We start from the raw sequence: 19329 nt of genomic DNA on the forward strand, positions 1-19329 counted from the left end.
TGCCTAGTTCAGCATCGCCCAGCTCTATTAATGCTAGTGGATGTGTGAAGAAATGCCACCTTCTGTTACTTCTGCTGAGCTTGTAGCCCTCATTGCAGTGTATTCTGACACCACTGCAAATGAGAAGCAGGACATGCTCCTTCTTCTCTCTACCCCAAAATGCCAGAGGGAAATCCGTTACTCCCAGCATAACTAGGGCCCTTATCAGCACCAGGAAGTCTGTTTGGAGGGGCCGATATACTCTTGTTCTCCTTCTCTACATCTTTCTCTGCTGATGTGTACAGGTTGCTCTGAGACCGGCCACCAGCCCACATAAAAATACTGCTCCATCCTGCATAGCATGTCAGTTATTTTCAGTAGTACATTTTCTGTTCTCTCCATTTCTTTGGAAAAAGTAATGTGTGCTTAGACTATTATGTCTGCAGGAATTTATTTTCTTGATCTTTTTTTTCCCCCAAAGACAATAGGTATAAGTCTTAAGCTGCTGCTTTCAATCACTACTTCTCTTTACACCTTCTTCCCTTCCACAAAGAATTATCTCTGAGGCAGATGAATTTTATCTTTATTAGGGAGACTTAAATTTTGCCATAGAAAGGAAGATTTTGAGTGTAATCTTCAGATTAGATCTGTTGATTATGTTGCATTTAGCATGGGGGTTCCAAGTCATTTAGTCTTGGGACAGCCATCATTTTCATATGGTAGCCCAGTGGCTCTATAGGTTGCAGACATGAGTTATGATACAGTCATGTTCAGAAATCGACCATGATCATGAAGTCATCCATGTAAAACTAGGATGGATTTCTGTTCTCCTGTCATAGGAGATTTTCCGTCCTCCTCTTCTGTAAACAGATATATTTTCTGTGGGACACAATACTCATCTGTTCATTTACGGTATTGTTATTTACAGTTGTGTTAGTCATCTATGGCCTCTCCTATTCAGTGGCATAGGTTGTGAATAACCTCTTCTTTGATTAGGTCTTTAAAATAGGTCAGATGAATTGTACTCTAGAAGCGCCTGTTCCCCTTCATTGTTTTTTAAGGGAACATGGATTCGTAGTTTAGATGCAGATACTGTAAGCATCCAAAATGAGAGGAAATTAATCCTACTCTGTGTGTCTGAACTATTGTTCCATGATTCAGTCTCTGCCAGATTGTTCCTTACTTGATTGGTAACAGTTTCCTATAAACTTCACCATTCGTGTACAGAAAATAGTCAAAGATCAGATGGGACAAGGCACTGATAACTTTGCACTGAGACTGAGAAGATTTTGGCCCTTTGTCTCCTAATGGTGTGCAAGCAGGTGCTGATATGACTTCTTGTCAGGACAAAATTTCCAGAGCCAAGACTCGATCTGACCTGATCACTTCCATGAGTTTTAGACATACCTTAATAAAGCAGAAAGCAATCAGCTAGAAAGAGTCCTTAAAATGAAAAATGTTTCATATGTGCGACTTAGAATAATACAAGACCTGACAGAGCTTCTTGTACTTAAAATCATAGATTCTATTGTGCTTCTGACATACGAGATTAATATGTGACATTAACTATTCTCCACAGTTAGCCCTAAACTTTTGTACAGTCATATTCAGTCTTCGCTCATTTTATGTTTCTTGTGGGCTTTTGGGTACTGTAATTGGAGACTGTTCTTTGCAGTATCATCCCTCTAAATTCTGTGGATTGAGTACCTTGTATACCTTGGTATTATCAAGACAGTTGACAAACTTTAGACTTTTTGAGGCTAGCTTGCTGAACATCTTGACCCTAGGGACAAAATGGTAATGAAGCCAAATTCTAACCTGAGGTCTTTTAGTATTGCATGTTATCCAATTTGTTGCTTTCCTTTTTTCTTCCTGGAGAGGGACAGCTGTATCTTTTAGCTGGATCAGGGTCCTCTCAGAAGGATGAAGATGTGTGGTCAAATCCAGTACAATGGAAAACGAACTCTCATTGCAGAAACTTTAAGGGAATCACAGAGTACTGCTGCTTGTGGAACACATGGCCTTCAAGGCAAGTTCCACTAAAGTTTGGGAGACACTGTCCACTTGCTTCCAAACTTGTTGGTCGCAGATAGGCAAAACAACAGGACCGAGAAAGCCTGCTAATATGTTGACTATTGACTATGAACTTGATGTGAAAGATAGCTTAGATGCAATATTTTGATCTCTGCTTCTGTTTATTAGGCAGAGGTTCAACAGACTCTTCATTACTGCCCTTTGTAGTCACCCACTCTGTAACCTCTGTTACACAGAAGGTATAATACACACAGAAATATGATACAAAAGACCCACTTGCCCTCCCTTCGTCAGCTGTGGTTCTTTGAGATACTCAGTGTGAATTGCATGACTCGCGTTCCATCTCTTCTAACACAGTATGAGTCTTCCAAGGCACTGAAGAAGGGTTACGTTGATCGTGCCTTCTGCACCTCGAAAGGGGACGCTCTGACAAATACACAGTTAAAGAAAAAACCCCACCCAAATTTGTGTGTGATTAACTTGGACACCTAGAATGGACCTACACTGACTGCAGCTTAGAGAATGATGATGAATGTTACATAAATAACTAGTCATCTTTGGCACTGGAACTTACTGCATTACATAGTTGTATACATCTATCTTACCATCTTTTAAAAACCTATAAGAAATGCTGTCTGTTCCCTCAGTCTGATGGAAAAATCTAAAGGTAATCAAGTCATATCTTTTCTTTAAAGAAAAAACAAAAGCCCTACCCAAAGCAAAAAGGTATTACTAACATGGTCATATATTATATCAGGAATAGATTACCAAATACTACAATGGCAGAAATGACCATAAGGAGTGGAGGGAGCAATACATCCCGCTCTGCAAAGGCTTTCACCTGCAAGATCCCTCACAGATGCATACAATGGCATCTTCTCTTCAATGTCCTTATGAAAGCATTGGGAGATTAAGATGTCATAGCCTTGACCTCATCAGCAGTGTGCTGACAGCGTACACAACTGAGTTACCAGCAGATATTGGCATTGTATCTGTTCATATGTCAGAATGTGTGCAAAAAATAGCTGTCTGTCATTCAAGAACAATCAAGTTGAACTTAATGCATCAAAGTAATGCTGCTGCAAATGAGAAAGAGGAAAAATTGGTCACGAAGCTATTGTGGCCAAGTTCCACTGACAGTATGCAGTCCCTCACCACAGTGGTTACAAAACCTTGATTTTTCTCCGGGCTGTTGGTAAGCTTGGGTAACTAGGTAGCAACAGTTTGTTCAACAGATGCATTTTCATCTCCAGTCTTTTAGGAGAACTCATCTTTTCCTCTCAGCAGAACATTTGGCTGCTGTAATTGACATGTTTACTGCTATAATATAACTTATCCTGTCAGAAACTTAATTTGAAAAAAGTGCAAAAAAATCTAGCTGATAGAGAATTTAGTTCTTGTCCTGTTCCTTCTCCGTTCCCCTCACTAGCTTGTAGTGCCAGTTGGTCCTAATTTTTGAAATAGGTAAAGGATCAGGTTCCAGATATATCATAAATTTAATTTTAATTTACAGTCTACAGTAACTGCATTTCTTGATGTCAGTGCAAATTAGGAAAACTTGTCCAAATTATGTGAGAAGGGGGCTGAAGTACTTACTGTAAAGGGGTCCAAAGCTATACGTGATCTTCCAAGAGAATAGCTGGCAAATCCAGAACTGGTGCAGGGTTGGAAAGCTTTGTAAAGTCTTCCTTTGAGAGTATTTTTCTCTTGATTGGCATTCACAACTTGAATTCTTTTCTGTATTATCAAATCTTCTTGCTTTTCTCATGTAGAGGTCTCTTCAGTGCTGGTAGTATGAGAAACTTCTGCAAAGGCTACTATGACCTTATATTAAAGGTACACAAATACTCTAGTGACTGGCAATTGTAAAAAATTATAAAGCTCCATAAACACTGGATTTTAGCATGTGCTTAAAGTTATCTGTGTTTGGCAGACTTCAGGGCCGTGGGTAAATGATATGCTGATTTGAAGCCAAGAGAAATCAAAATTAAGGTCAAATGACTGGGGTTTAAGAACAATCCAATACAGCCAAGATTGTTTTTAAATTGCTAATGCATTTTTATTGTAACAATTTCCTAGGTGTATTTGGGATTTGCAGTAAGCCTTATGAAAAGTATGTGTGGAATGCCAAGCTTCTGGAGGCAGTAAAAAGTACTGTTCACCGCGATTGGCTGCTGTATATTATTCATGGTTTCTGTGGGCAATCAAGTATCCTTTTACCGTTGTAAAAAATGTTGGTTTATCAATTTTAGAAATTTAAACGTGTGAAATATGTTTAATTATTTCTTTGTTGTTATGTAAATACTTTTCAATTTTATAATTATTTTTGGCTTTTTATTTTGATGTTCATGTAGTTTATTTTCGTAATTTTCTAGGCTTTATGACCAAAGAAGAAATAAAGTTATGATCTTGTAATATGGCCCTCACATATGTAGACTGCATTCTCAGTGAGGCACTGTTTATAGGCATGGGGATCAGTAACAGAGAATCTGACAGGATTTTAAGGCTCAGCTGCATTTTTACAGATTACTGAGGAAGGAGAGAAAACCTGAACAAACTGAACTGAATTGCTAATATCAAAATGTTCTCTTACTATTCTCCTTAAGAAATAAATATTGTAACAAAAATTTTCAGAAATCCTTGCCTTTACACTTTCTGCTGCAAATGATGGTAAAACTTCATGGTTTCCATGGGAATGTTTGCATTTTTTTTCCTGAGTATATATTATTTACATTATTTATTATTATATACATTGTAGTACTAGGAGGAAAGGCCCACATACATATCTCATTACAAAGAAATGCCATCTCAACATCTTAGTTAATCTCATACATTACAGAGACACTGTATTTTAGTCGTCGCCAATGTCATGTTAATTCAACAGCCTCTCACCAAAAAAAAATGTGGAAGGAAATATAATTATGAATTTAAGGTTAGGGGTGGTTTTGCAAAACTTAATTTTGCATTTCCATGATTGCAAAGTTGCCGGGCATTGGTTTGGTCCCAGACAGAAAGTTAGGTCTGTTTTTTGTGTACCACCGTTTGATCTCTGGTATCACTTAATCAAAGTGTCAGCTATGGATCTGATCACCAACATTATGCTTGCAGATGCTTTTTAATTAGGTATGTGATGAAAGGATGGCTCCTTCCCACTTTCTTGTGCCTCCCGTATGCTAAGAAAGCTGTACAAAGTGGCAAAGCCACACTAGACAATCTGATTCTATCTTTTTAGTTTTATTAAAAAATAAATAGCTTAAAAAAAAGCACCTGCTGTTTCTGTAGTAGTTTGTCTCTGTCTTTCAGTTGTTGTTGTTGCTGTTACTTAAGTAGTTGCAATTCATCTGTGTTTTCCAGACAAATAATTACAGGATGTCTAATGTACCTGATTTGAAAATAGAAGCTCCCAAGTTTTAATCACAGTACTTAGAAAAGCAGTGTTTGTGGCCTTAGGTGACTCTTGTACCTACTTCACCTCCTTTTCACTTTATAAAATGGAAATATTTCTCTTCCTTGTGTCGTGAAAAGTAGTTGATATATCGTAATGTAGATTCCATTTTCAAAGCTCTTTAGAAATGATTGTTGGAAAGGGAATTGCACTCTCCCAACTGTAAAAGAAATTTGGTGATGCTGTTCATCTCTCTTGAAAACATTTTAGTAAAACAGATGTTTCATTTTGATGATACACCTTTTCAGTTTTTTAGAATTTATGTTTGCATAAAGTAAGTGAAAGAGAAATTGCATATGACTTGTAAACCTTAACTTCCCTTTCAAGAATTGCTGATTTATGGTCGCCCAATATATGTCACTTTGATAGCCAGAAGATCAAGCAAATTTGCTGGAACACGTTTTCTGAAACGAGGGGCAAACTGTGAGGTAAATGAGGGTGATTTCACTGACGGTATTGTTTTGTTTTGCTTTGTCAAAACCATATGAAAGCTTGACCCTGACTGACCAATGAACTGAAATGTTTTAGCAGGTTTTTAAGACTTTAATTGTAAATTATGTTATTAGATACCGTTATCGCAACTATCATTAAAATCTGAAGTGAGATAATAAAACTGTTCTTAAATTGGTAAGTTAATTGGAAGTTGCTTGATGCACTTAGAAATCATGATACCCTTTCTTAAATAGAGAAGAAAAAATCCGGTAAACTACAGTAAGGGACAAATGGAATTTAACCATCAGTAGTGTTGTCACTACCATCATTTGGTACCTGATAGGTTAATTGTACCCTGCTCGTTTGTAACAATCAGTTCTCTATGCATGCAGGTCTGAAATGTAATGTCTACATCATATATGTGTTTCTGGTTGTTTTAGGGGGATGTTGCTAATGAAGTAGAAACTGAACAAATACTTTATGATGCTTCAGTTATGTCATTTTCTGCGGGGAGCTATTCTTCCTATGTTCAGGTTCGAGGATCGGTCCCCCTGTACTGGTCTCAAGATATTTCAACTATGATGCCTAAGCCACCCATAACATGTATGTATGAGTGATTTTTTCTGGTAGCTTATGGTTAGGACTGTATCCTAGTGGAAAATCTGAGAGAGTAAGTAAGATTTAGCTTGCAAAATTGAAAGCATTTTCTGTGTGTTTGCTTTGGGAAGCTATAATTTAAGGTAAGCCAGTGTTCTTTATGATAAACATGATGGCATATAAACATTTAACCATATAAACAGCTACATTTGATGAAATTGAATAGAAAAAAGTCTCCATATTAGACTTCATATTCAACAATGGAATATGAAAAATTTATTTGAAAATGTCTGCTTTCTTTGTACGTATTACCTTGTATACAGTTACTTATGTTTGTCTGAAAGTGTTGAGGATACAATTTTGAACCTATTGAGACTGGTGGCAAAAGTCTGTGCTAAATTTAATGGGGCCAGAGTGATCCATGAATTCCATGATCAACTTTTGAGGCACACGTATATTTTACTGATTTGTGATTTGTAACAGTTTCAGCCCAAATTAGGGCTGAAATTCCAATTCCACCCCAAATTAGAATTAAAACAAAAATGATTGATAAAGTGAAACAAAAACTCCGACAAAATTAAACACTGCTAATCCCCAGAATATTTTTAAAAATTCATCTAAAAATTTAAATGTACGCTTGGAGCAGAACGATATTCCTTACATTTGTTTGGCCACAAGTACATTTTGTTACTGGCAACTTCACAAAGCAGAAGGATATCTTCTTGCTCTCCTTGGTTATTGAAAAGGGAAGGATTTTTTTTTGAGCAGCTTTGTATGAAAAGAATAGTGTATATAATTATTATCAGAAAATTGCGAACAGTACTTTAAGTGATTCTGAGATTCTCTTAACATCTTTCTGAATATTCTAATACATTTGTTGCAGTGGACCAGGCAGATCCTTTTGCACATGTTGCTGCTCTTCACTTTGACCAAATGCTTCAGCGATTTGGCTCTCCCATTATTATTTTGAATCTTGTGAAGGTACAGTATTTTGAATACATTCTATATGTTTTCTAATTTTAAATATAATACTCATTTCTGTAGAGTCTCTGTATTTTAGGTTGTGCTCTGAGCTCATAGGAAGAAAATCTGCCATGTGTAATCTAATAAATCTCATCCTACGCAGATACACATAACTTCGTAGCTGCTTCCACTATAGCCCTACAAAAAGAACAGTTGCCAATTTTTATAGATTCATTGCAATAACATTTCGCTGTTGTTTTCAGGTTCTCACTATTACCACTTAGATGGGAGAAAGTCCAAATAAATTCACCACTAAATTTAATTTATCATTAAAACATGCTAAAATAGTATGGTTCCATGCAAAGCCATGGTTGTAGACATGAAAGACTGATTTTGCTCTTTGAAATATTATGATAAACACTTACCTTTCCTTGTTTGCTCTGTCTGGTCGTGGATGTACGGGGGAAGAGGAAAGCATCTAGGGCTAGGTATGAGTCCAGGGAGCCGCTTCATTGCTACAGTAATTCAGTTAGCTGCTGTGGGGGAGGCTGTGGTGTAAAGCCTGGATTCTGGGTGGCACTGTACTTGTTGAGTGTTACATTTTGTGTTTGGGATTAGTGTTTTTTCCTTTTTCTTTTTTTTTTTTTTTTTCCTATTCCAATCCTATCATTTTATGTGGTAGCATCTCAGCCAGGCAGGTTTGACCTTGTGATGGCAGAGGGTATACTGGCCCATGTTAGGACGTGAAGAAAGGACTCCAGCCCCTTGGAGTCTACCCTGTCTTAGATAAAACTTGTAAAAAAAAAAAAAAAAATATATATATATATATATATATATATATATGTATATATATATGTATATATATATGTGTATATATATGTGTATATATATATATATATATATTCTGAACATCTGAATACAGTGTCATGAGAGAATAACAGGGTAATGTAATTTCTGCCTTGTAGCAAATAAAATGATGTTTAAAGAGAAAACAATTTATTTTCACATTTGGGCTGCTGCAGTAGATCAGATGTAAGTTGTCTAGTGTCTTTTTTATTCTGGAGTTTCTATTTGTTTTTGGTAATTTTTCTGATGGTTGGAAAGTAAAGGTCAATATATCTCATTGCAGTTTGTTTTAATGAACTGTTCTCACATTTGAGTTTAATATAATAATTTGTTTTGCCTTGAATTGTATTTTATATTTCTTTTTAGTCTTTAAAAAAATTTATCATTTTATTTATCATGTTGTAGAACTGTATTCAGTTGAAAAAAGGATGTTTTATGTGCATGTAGGATCAGCTCCTAGTTTAAAAAAATAGGGAAAAGTACAAAATGAAGGCTTTAAAAACTCTAAGTTTTAATAAATGGCAAATATAACCTATTTTCTCTTTTTAGAAGCTCTTCTGTTTGGGGTTGCTTTTGAGACCGTCCAAGAGTCTGTGGAATCAACTTCAGATACCATTTACTGACAAAAAAATGATTTTGTCTCTTACTTACAGTCCTAGCTTTCAAAGGCCATTGTTAGTGTGAGTCTAGATTCACATGACCTCAACACGTGAATCATTATATGCTTTTATTCATAGGTCTTTTTATATGGTGGCTGAAAATGCATCTCTTTCTCTCCCCCTCTGTAGATGCTTAATATTAGGCTGCTAAAATTAATGTTCCTTTATCACTTCATGTACTGCTTCAAAAAAAAAAAAAAAAAAAAGGTGTTTGTATGTTGTTGTCGCTTCTACAAAAATGCTAAGCATTTCTATCTCTTGTACTTTGGATTTCTTAAAGGCTGATGAAACACAAATCCGTATCCTACTTTACTTGTCTATCCTACAAACTTGGTAACCAGTAACAAATGTATTAGATTTCCTGTTATTCATTCACGGCTGCTTTTATGTAATTTTAAAATAGTTTTTATAATATAGGCTCAGTATAGGTTTTAGTTTGGATTAAGTTGAGAGAAAAGCCATATTAATATATGAAGTACCTCAACATATGGTATATTCATAGAATGGGAATATAATTCTAATTTTTTAAAAATCCTCGCAAAGCTGTTGTTCCCTATTTCCTGTCAATAATGGAGAAAAATTTACCTGGATCCATATCCCTGTACTGCAAGAGCGAATAGGATGCCTTCCCTTCTGCATGTCTTTTTCTTTCTTTTGTCTTTGTCTCTTTCCCTCATCTTGCTACTTTCATTTCCTCATGCTCTTCTTCCTCTTGGAGGCTTCCATTTTTCAACAGATGATTATGCACAGTTGGGATGGGCGACTTTCATTATTAGAGGTCAGTTGCTAAACACCTAAAATGTTTAGATTCTTCTCTCGTTTTTAATGTGATTGGACTAGTTACGTGAAAGTGCCTGCAGAAGCGCCCGCTGTGTTTTAAATTTCTGTTAGCATGGCTAAAACACCAAAATACACCTTTGAAGTGAAGCCAGACTGCTCATGCTCAGTTTTTCCTCAGAGACTTTTGAAAGAGTAACAGAGTTTTCTCTAAAATGTTTGAGCCAGAGCTGTGCATAGATTGAGAATATACTAATACACAAAGGGATATGAGTCTGCTTTATAGCAGGTATGCTGTGGTGCTGTATGACGCTGGTCAATTGTCCATTTATTGTTTTTTATTAACAGACAAAATCTGTGCTAGATCTTCTCAAGCTTTTCCAGTCTAAGGAGTTCTAGGCTAGCAAGAGCTTATGAAAGAACTATTTAGTTTAGAAGCTCCAAGCATCATTCAGCTTTTTTTGTTTTTTTTTTTTTTCTTATTTAGTCCTTGTTGTTTTCCCACAAAATATACCTAGGAAAGAAGTGAAATAACTTTTTAAACACAGTTTAAAAAATGCATAAAATATGTCCCCCCATCCCCACGTTCTGATTTTAGCACAGTTAAATCTTTTTTGTTGCTGATACATAGTGTCTCTATGATATTTCTGGTTAAATATTTTGCTTAATAAAATATTATTAGTATAATCCTGATATTGCTTCTCAAGTTGAGCTGTTGAATTTTCTGAAATTTTTGTACGTTGTTTGAACATAAATGATTAGTTTTGTTTATGCATTGTTTCTACATAATCTATATGAAACAGAAAACACTGAAGTCTAGGTTAAAAAGTCTGTGGTGAAGTCTGTTTCTACCTATAATATATATATGCACGTATATATGTGTATGTTATATATATGTATACAGGTTACATATACGTTTATAAAAATATTAGCGTTAACATGCTTTTCTTTTTGTTACAGGAACGTGAAAAAAGAAAGCATGAAAGGATTCTTAGTGAAGAACTTGTTGCTGCTGTGACATACCTCAACCAGTTTTTACCCCCAGAGCATGCAATTATATATATTCCATGGGACATGGCCAAATATACAAAAAGGTAGAAGATCTTCCTTCGTTCTAGTGCTCTTAGCCATGGTATAAGTGACTGAATCCTGCTGAGCGTATCTCTTTTTAGTTGAGTGTTGCTTAGGAGAGATGAGAGAATTTTATTAAGATCTATGCACAGAATAAGACTTTGGCTTTCTGAAGGTTTTTTTATATTTCAGGATTTGGTTTCATTCCGAATTGGAGTAAGGCCTGAAAACTTTGAAATACTCTGCAAAGGAAATTTTAAAAAAAGAACACCAAAAAAAGGCAACAACATTCCCTTGTATTTTGAATTAGTCAAAACACTGCATTTTAAGGTTTTTAGTCTTGCAGTTATTTTGAGTTACGAAATTTTGGAAATTAAGAGGTTTCATATCAATCAGTCTCTTCCGTTACCTCGTCCAGCATGAAATGAGAAGTTATAAGGCATTTAAATTTTTGCACAAGTATGTAACTTAAAAGAGAAAGAGAAATACACATTTAGTAACTTTTTCTTCTAAGAGTTTGAACAGTAGAATGCTGTACTGGTGTCATATAAAAATGATGAATGTTTTCCTAAATGTGGAGATACTTACAAGGAATGAATATTTTAAATCTGTAGGTCTGGTTAAGTACTCCTAAGGAACCCACAACCCAGTTGTAAAATTCTCTGGCCTGCATATGTCTACTATATCTTCTAATGCCAAAAATTTAACTGTAAGGTATCTGGCACAGTATCAGTCTGAGCAAAATGATGGAAAACTGGTATAATTTAAAGGGCAGGAGCATAATTAATGTTGGTTGATAACATTATATAGAAAAGTTTTGCAAAACAGCACTCATTATTTGAGATTACAAGCATGTTTGGTAAAGGCTTGTCATATAGATGAAAAAGACTATTGTTTTGAAGTTTGACTTGGTTTCACACTTTTTTTTTTCCCTAAAAATGGCATTGTACACAGTTAAGTGTATGTTCAGTTGTTCGCGTTATGGTTAAATAACAAATCTTAAAATAAAGCTAGCTTTACTTTCAGAAGACATACCCAATGCAAGTTACTGGATTCCATATATACAGAGGTTGATGAAGCATAATGATCTGTCATATATGGGAAATGGTATTAGGTGATCAAAAGATGCCCCTTTAATCTTCTGTATGCCCCATTAATCTTCTATGTATATTTATATACTTATCTGCCCTAATACAGGTATAAAAATACTTAAGAGTGCTTCAAACAAGATTAAGCCTTTATGCAAGCCAGAGAGATATAAGAATGGAAGATAATGTTAATCTGCGCTTACAGAGTTTACAGTTACAGGAATAAAGAGAACCATCTTGCTTCAACATACAGTTCTGAAATAAGTTTTCTAGAAAATAGTATCTGTGGAAATGTTCGAAAAGATTGCTTCCATCTCAGTGTAAGCAATGCTTAAAAAAAAAAAATTATTTGTATTACTTGAAATGTAGACATTGCATTAAAAACTTTGAAAGTGAAATTACTTGTAAACAGAAGTTAATCTCCAACAATGGATGGATGTTCCATCTGACCAGGAAGTGCAGGACAACATGAAGGCCACTCTCTGAAACAAATGCTACTGAACAAAACAGCACCTGGCAAATAAAATAAGGGTATTATAATTTAACTTAAGCATATATCCTTATCTGTCATGTTTTTACTTTGCAAAGCAGAAAAAGTTCAGTGGAGGAAAATTAGTATGGTATGAAAATCAAGGAGACTTTTTAGAATTCTGAAGTTGTCTTTTTCCAGTTTGTCTGATATGTTTTATTAATAAGTAAATAAAATTGCTCTGAGATTGTCGGGGTCTGCTTTCTAAGTCTGTATCAAGTCAGAAAACTGTAGACATAATCCCTGTTAGATAAATAAAGCAGAGATGTGAGTGTTTGATTAAATTATTTTCTTTATTAGAAGACTTTCTAAGCAGTGAAAATTGAGTATTAATGTATATTCAGTCTTTATTTTTTCTCTCTTCAGCAAACTTTGCAATGTACTGGACAGACTGAATGTGATTGCAGAAAGCGTAGTAAAGAAAACAGGATTTTTTGTAAATCGGCCTGATTCTTACTGCAGTATCTTGCGGCCAGATGAAAAGTATGTATAATTTTATATATGTATAATGAACAGCATCTCCAGCTTGGAGATTTTCCTGGAATGTCTAATATCTATGGCATTATTTCATGTTTTAAGACTTCAATTAATATGAAAATATATAATTTAGTATTAAGCTATAGCAGAATGGATTGCAGTCAGAGGCAAATGCTAGGAAATGCTAATACATTAAAAAAATTACAGTGCATGTAACTATGGTGCTGTTATTTATAATGAATACTTGCTTATTTAAAACCGTTATAACTTGTAATCTTTGCTCTGTGTGTGTTTGTATATATATGTGTACATATAGAAGTTTTGGGGGGCTTTTCTTTTTTCTTTTTTTTTTTTTTTTTAAATCAAGGGAGTCTGAAATCTGGGGGTAAATTTTAACACAGCAAACAAAGTTTAGACTTTAATAAGTGGATTCTTTTAAGGCATACTAATAAAATACCTCTCCTCTAGATGTTGCTAGGTTCAGTAATTTCCAATAGATTTTATGGTATTTACATATACAGAATTGAAAATTTTTTTCCCTTGGAAAAATACAAACTATACTTCCTTAGACTGCTGCAGGAGTACAATGATTTAATAAGCTGAATTCTCTCAAGTCTTTAAAAATTCAGAAGTAAAATACCATCCAAATGAAAAGTTACAAAAGTGTTTGGTTCCAACTTCCAGCCTAGGGATTCAATCTATGCCTACCCAAGCGAGCATTCTTATTCTTCATTAAGAGCATTTTGTGCCTTTTTAGCCTGACTTTATTTAGAAATAAACAGAACTATAACTCACAGGGGCTCTCTTAGAGCTTTTCGCTGCCATGCAGTACAGCAAACATGGTGACTGCAAGCTAGCATGAACTAGAATGATGCATCCATGTAATGCTGTACTGTGTAGAGACAGTCTTGTGGGTGTCAAAAGCAGTATATAGGCTTGTCAGAGCAGTACTCCAGTCAGATAAGTTAACCCTGCTAACTTGAAAAACTTCAGTAGTTTAGGAGTTACTTGCACTGAGCATAACTGCTTCTCTACCTCAAAATGCCATTAATTTCTTATTCATATTTTCTGCCTCTAAGGTATGGTTAGGACCTGTATAGGATTGAGAGAACTGGACAATAAATAGCATGTATGCCTAGAATCAGTATGAAGGGGAGATTTAAATCAACCAACTTGTGCCACAGTGTGTATTGTGCCTCCACCTTCCAGTCATTGGCATTGTACCTGCTTCAGTTTTTGTGTCCTCAAGACCCAATCTGGCAGGGCTTGTATAGCTTGTATCCTGTTTTGTAGAGTGAGAAGAAAATATTTTATATGGCCTTCCAGAATTGTTTTAGCTTATGTCTTTGAATATTTCTACTCTAAGGCTAGATTTTCTGCAATGCAATTTAAATATATCATCTTACTACTGTATAGAGCTTTCACTGCTTTCTGCTATTTAGGGATATCAGTTTTGCTTTATAGCAGGTTTTTAATTGTCTCCCTTTTTCACTGAGCAGACCAGTACGTGGCATGATCTGTTATTTTTTAAAAAATGATTGTAAGTCATCCTATTTTGTTTCCATTTCAGGTGGAATGAATTGGGAGGTTATGTTGTTTCCACTGGTCGCTTGCAGGTACTGAAATAATAAATGTCATTAATTAATAGTTGCACTGGTGCATATCAGCACTCCCAAAGCAACAAAGAACTGTTTCACTCAAATACTTGATTGCTGATTCAGCAGATGACTCTCAAGTTAATGTTTATTGCAGAATAAACAGCATTATTGTAATCCATCCCAGGAACCCAATTGGGAAATAGGGATTAAAGTTCTTGAATGGTACCAGAAAACCTTATCCTGCTGGAGCTGTATTTTTGCTGGATGTAGTCTGAGAAATGCTCATATTTTAAGTTTTTTCCATTACTACTTAGTCTGTAGTGCTACCAATGTAGTGAAAGTTAAAACAGCAGCATTTTAACTATCTACATAATACATCAGTGTTAGCAATGTTAGACACAGGAGGTGGGGAATAAACATACTTAATTCTGGCGACACATTTCTACACATGAAAATGTGTGACTAAAAGGAATCTCACCTCTGCTGGATTTTTTGTGTATTGTTGCAATTTCCATTTCTAAAAGAAATATGACTAGAAACACTGCTGTCTTTAAGGTTAGAAAAGTGCAGGAGGATAAAGTATAACGTAATGAATTTAAACATGAATGTCATGATTATGTACTCTGAACACAAGGCATATTCTTGAGGAGCATTAATTGCTTTTTGACTTGCCATTCATAATTTTATTGTTCATGTAAATTGGAAGGCATGTGTCCATTCCTGTACTAACTAACCACTGGGATGTGTTCTTTATGGGCAGATAAGCAACTGAGTAAAAGTGATTTTGAAATGTTTTGAAATCAAGAAATACATGAATGTTAGCTGGATTTTAATGTTAGTCTTACAGGTTTATCTGTATTAAGTGTATGCTGTTTTCATCTATCTATCAACCCAAATATCTGAGGTAGTCACCGTAGGCATACTATATAAGCATTTGGGTTGCAGTTCATCTCATCTTGGAACAGACGTCTTGTGAGTCACACCCAAAAAGTGCTGCTTTACTAAAACAGTAAAAGGAGTTTAAATGACTGTCTCCGATGTAGCCATATATATATATATGTACATACATGTATGTGTGTGTATATATATATATATGTGTGAATATATATATATATTTGGGCAGAATAATCCCCCATGCTGCTATATTAAAATACTTATCATTTTCTTTCAACTGTTCAGATTATAAAAGAACAGTCTTTCTGTGTGCATTATGGAATTGAAGGATGATGGCAGAAGCAGCATTAAAGAGTATGTGCATAATTGTGATCTTAAGCAGAATGTTCATATGTGTTGCCCAAGATATGGAAAACTTAAAATATAAGTACCATAACAATAGAACTACAGCAGTGTGACAGCACACTTGAATGAGTTGAAGGAGAAATTCAGTTTGTGTGATGATAAAAGCAAGATTATTCAGGAAGTAGGCCTTAAAGCTGTCTAATGTAGGTTACTGGAGATGAGAGAACATCTTTGCTCAAGGTTTTGTGAATTGACATAAAATTCAGTATTTGAGATTTGGCAAGGCTTGGGAGTCTTGGGATAATGGGGAAAAAGTAATCAGGAATGTAATAACTTGTTAATTAAAAAGTCTTTTATTTATTTGTATTTCTTTGCTAGACTGGTGTTCTCCGAACCAATTGTGTGGACTGTTTAGATCGCACTAACACAGCCCAGTTCATGGTGGGAAAATGTGCTTTGGCATACCAGCTCTATTCACTGGGGTTGATTGATAAACCCAATTTGCAATTTGATACAGATGCTGTTAGGTAAGATATTTTAATAAGGCATGGACTTATTTTAATTTTGTGACCAGAGATTTAGGAAAAATATGTATTTATAGAAGAAAGAGTATTTCTTTCTTTTGGAGTGCTTTAATAATTTTTCTTCATCTAAATTTAAGAAACCATCAATATTTGAGATCCTTTTGAGAAAATCAAGTCGCCTTGAAAATATGCTATTCTGAAGAAGTATGTTAATCAGCTTTCTTTTAAGATAACTGCTTAACTTCATTTTCTTTATATACCTGAACTTAAACTGAAGAGTTTTCCTTTTAAATAAATGGAACAGAGGTGTACTATAAAAAAACTATTTTTATAACTTTAAGCAAAATGCAAACTAAAAAATAAAACTGAAATGAATACATACTTTTATGCAGAATGCCAAATTTATATTTGCTTAGAAATACATCTTCCATTGCTATTTCCTGCTTTTCCTTCAGAAAAATGTGGTGCTTTTTTGTTTATCAAGGAAAATTTTTCAGCACAGCAGTTCTCAAATCTCATATCAAGGATACTTCTTTGAGCATCCTCAAATTATTTAAAAAAACACCTTTAGCTTTTAAATTAAAATGCCCAGGGGAAAATAAAATCTCTAAGCTACTTAAATTGTGAATGTGCTTCAGACTTTAAAGTAAGTGCTTCTAGCACTTGCCTGATGCCAGGAGCAGATATGTGCTGCAGAAATGACTTCACTCACAGCATGCCGGCTCTGTGTGAGGCGGTGGCTCTGGGGTGCTACTGGCCCCCCTGCCCAGCGGCTGGGGTGAGCTCAGGTCTGGCTCGATCCCTTGAATACTAGCAATGCCTCGCCACATCCCAGCTGCTAGAGCTCATCTGTGCTACAGATTTACATCCAGAAACAAGCAACTGCTGCTGCAGATAGCAGTTGCAACCAGGGCTGCTGGCTTCTAAGTGGAGGAGGTCCAGGCTTGGCCGCATCTCTTACACCCACTCTCTGCAGTGTCCTCTACAGCTACGACTTACTTCAGTATTTGAGGCTGCATTTCACTGTCTTTCCCTCGGCTTCACTACCTCTCCCCTTCCCATCCCTATTTTGGGACTCCCTATTTCCGCCAATGTTTCCTACTGCAATAGTCACGTTTCCCATCCACCTTTTTCTCTCTACCCTGTTCCCTCTCCATTCTCCAGCCCTCCTAAATTTCCATCTCTAAATTTCCATCCATTTCCATCCATAACCCTACCTACTAAGATTATGGTAGTTGCTTTCTCTCTGATTTTCCTGATACCTTATTTCTCATTCTCTCTCTGAAATGTAGCTATTAGCCTGGCTTAAAAGGATACTTTTATCTGGCCACGTTAGACGTATTTTTTTCTTTTCCATTGCATTAGATATATGCCTCTCTGAAGCTTATTTTGTCATCTGTTGAAAGGCTCGTTTCTGAATTACTGCATTCAGGATTATTAAAAAATCCTGCTTCATGTTCTAACAAATTTTGAAGGCAGATATGTGCTATACTTTACCTCTCCATTGTGCAGTCTTTGACTTTGACATACTGCATCCTTGATCCCTAACATTCTCTTATTTCAAGGATCTGCTTCCTCCATACTCTGCCTTTTCATTGACTCTCCTCTAACTGGCCAAAGAGAGTGATCTTTAGTAGACAGTCATGCTTAATCTAGCGAATGTTTCTGAACAACCTTATCTTCTTTTTTTCATTGCATTCCTTGACTGTCCTCCATATCAGTTTTGACTTTCTGACATGGTCTGACTGACTACAATCCAGAAGTTCTGTTGTACTTGGTTTCTGAGGCCAGCACTTCAGTTGTGTTGGCCTTCCTGAAGGATCAAGAAAATGTGCATCTTGAACAGTGTGATTTTGTGTCTAGTGAGATTGGTCTTCTTACAGACTTTGTTTTGCAGGGCCATTTCTACGAGCCATATTTCTTTGTGATCCCATTAAAGCGTTTGATGTCCCATCTAAGAAGTTTCATAGACAAAGTCTACATTTGCTGCTTATTTGATTGTATATCGTTAACTACTTTTCTCTTTACAGAAGACCAGTCTTTGTTTGCCTTGCATCTCTAATAGTTTGAGGTGATGGAAGGTTAATTTATTTCTACAAGTCTTCTCCAAATCACATAAATCAACATCCTTTATGAATTTAAAGTTGTCCGCTTTCTGTGAACCTGTATCACTAGGTCTATTCATCAGTTCCTGCGGTTGACTGGCAAGGTTCTGAGACGTATCATCCTGTCCCCTGCCAGTCGTTGTCTTGAACCAATCTTTTTAGCTCTAAGTTAACCAAAATTTCTGTCTGTATAGAGGCAAGTGATGTTTTTTTAAGTTACTAAGCAGATGCTTCCTCCTAATCCATCATTTTGTACTTGATATTGGGCAGATTTGTATTTTGTTTCTGTGAAAATTGATTTACTGCTCAGATAAGTATTCTTCCTCCAGAGCTTTTTGAGGAGACTTCAGTCAAATGTTTGATGGGTTGCTTATGCAGTACTGCCTCTTTGTTGGAAACTTTCTTAAGCATTATGCTCTTGGGTTTTTTTTTTCTTTTTTCCCTCCCCTCTTCTCCATTCCTTAACGATTTCTGTCTTCTCAATTTTTGCAGTCTGTCACAGGCTGATGCCTGAATTGTTGTCTTGCTATACTGATGTGACATATGTTTCCAGTTTTTTTCTCTTCAGCCTTTTGACTACACTTTCAGCCTCTTCTAGCAAGATGTTATTCCCTGTCATTATCTTTCTCAGGCAGGGTCATAGTTTCCAGTTCTGAGAAGCACTTTTTCAAACTCTTATCTTTTAGACTGGGGCCCATCTCCTTAGGATAGACATGTTTTCTGAGACTATTGTCATGTTTTTGTCATAAATACGGGTGCTTCTTGATCATCTTTGTTACTTAGACTGCTCTCTCAATATGGAGTCTGCTGGCAACTTTGTGATGCTAGAGGACAGTGTTGCTTTTAGCCAGTTCTCCGTGTTCATCTTAGCAGCTGTCTCTGTACCTTCTTACCTGATGCTTTTCCAGCTCCAGCAAATTGTATCTGACTGCCCTTACATTTCTTACAAAGTCATGTTCCTTCTGT

The 19329-nt window shown here is 35.7% G+C and overlaps 1 protein-coding gene across 2 annotated transcripts in view; it reads left to right on the plus strand.

Annotated features, from left to right (window-relative positions):
* The window catches only part of FIG4 (FIG4 phosphoinositide 5-phosphatase), a 75944-nt gene that overhangs the window by 18682 nt on the left and 37933 nt on the right, over positions 1-19329 (plus strand). For both annotated transcript variants that reach the window (XM_064508870.1, XM_064508869.1), the window contains exons 7-14: positions 4093-4221; positions 5786-5886; positions 6331-6493; positions 7371-7468; positions 10693-10826; positions 12787-12903; positions 14468-14513; positions 16113-16261. In XM_064508870.1, coding sequence (XP_064364940.1) covers positions 4093-4221; positions 5786-5886; positions 6331-6493; positions 7371-7468; positions 10693-10826; positions 12787-12903; positions 14468-14513; positions 16113-16261 — 937 coding nt within the window. The remainder of the gene's footprint in view (positions 1-4092; positions 4222-5785; positions 5887-6330; positions 6494-7370; positions 7469-10692; positions 10827-12786; positions 12904-14467; positions 14514-16112; positions 16262-19329) is intronic.

Source organism: Dromaius novaehollandiae, chromosome 3, assembly GCF_036370855.1.
Source record: "Dromaius novaehollandiae isolate bDroNov1 chromosome 3, bDroNov1.hap1, whole genome shotgun sequence".
Lineage (NCBI taxonomy): Eukaryota > Metazoa > Chordata > Aves > Casuariiformes > Dromaiidae > Dromaius > Dromaius novaehollandiae.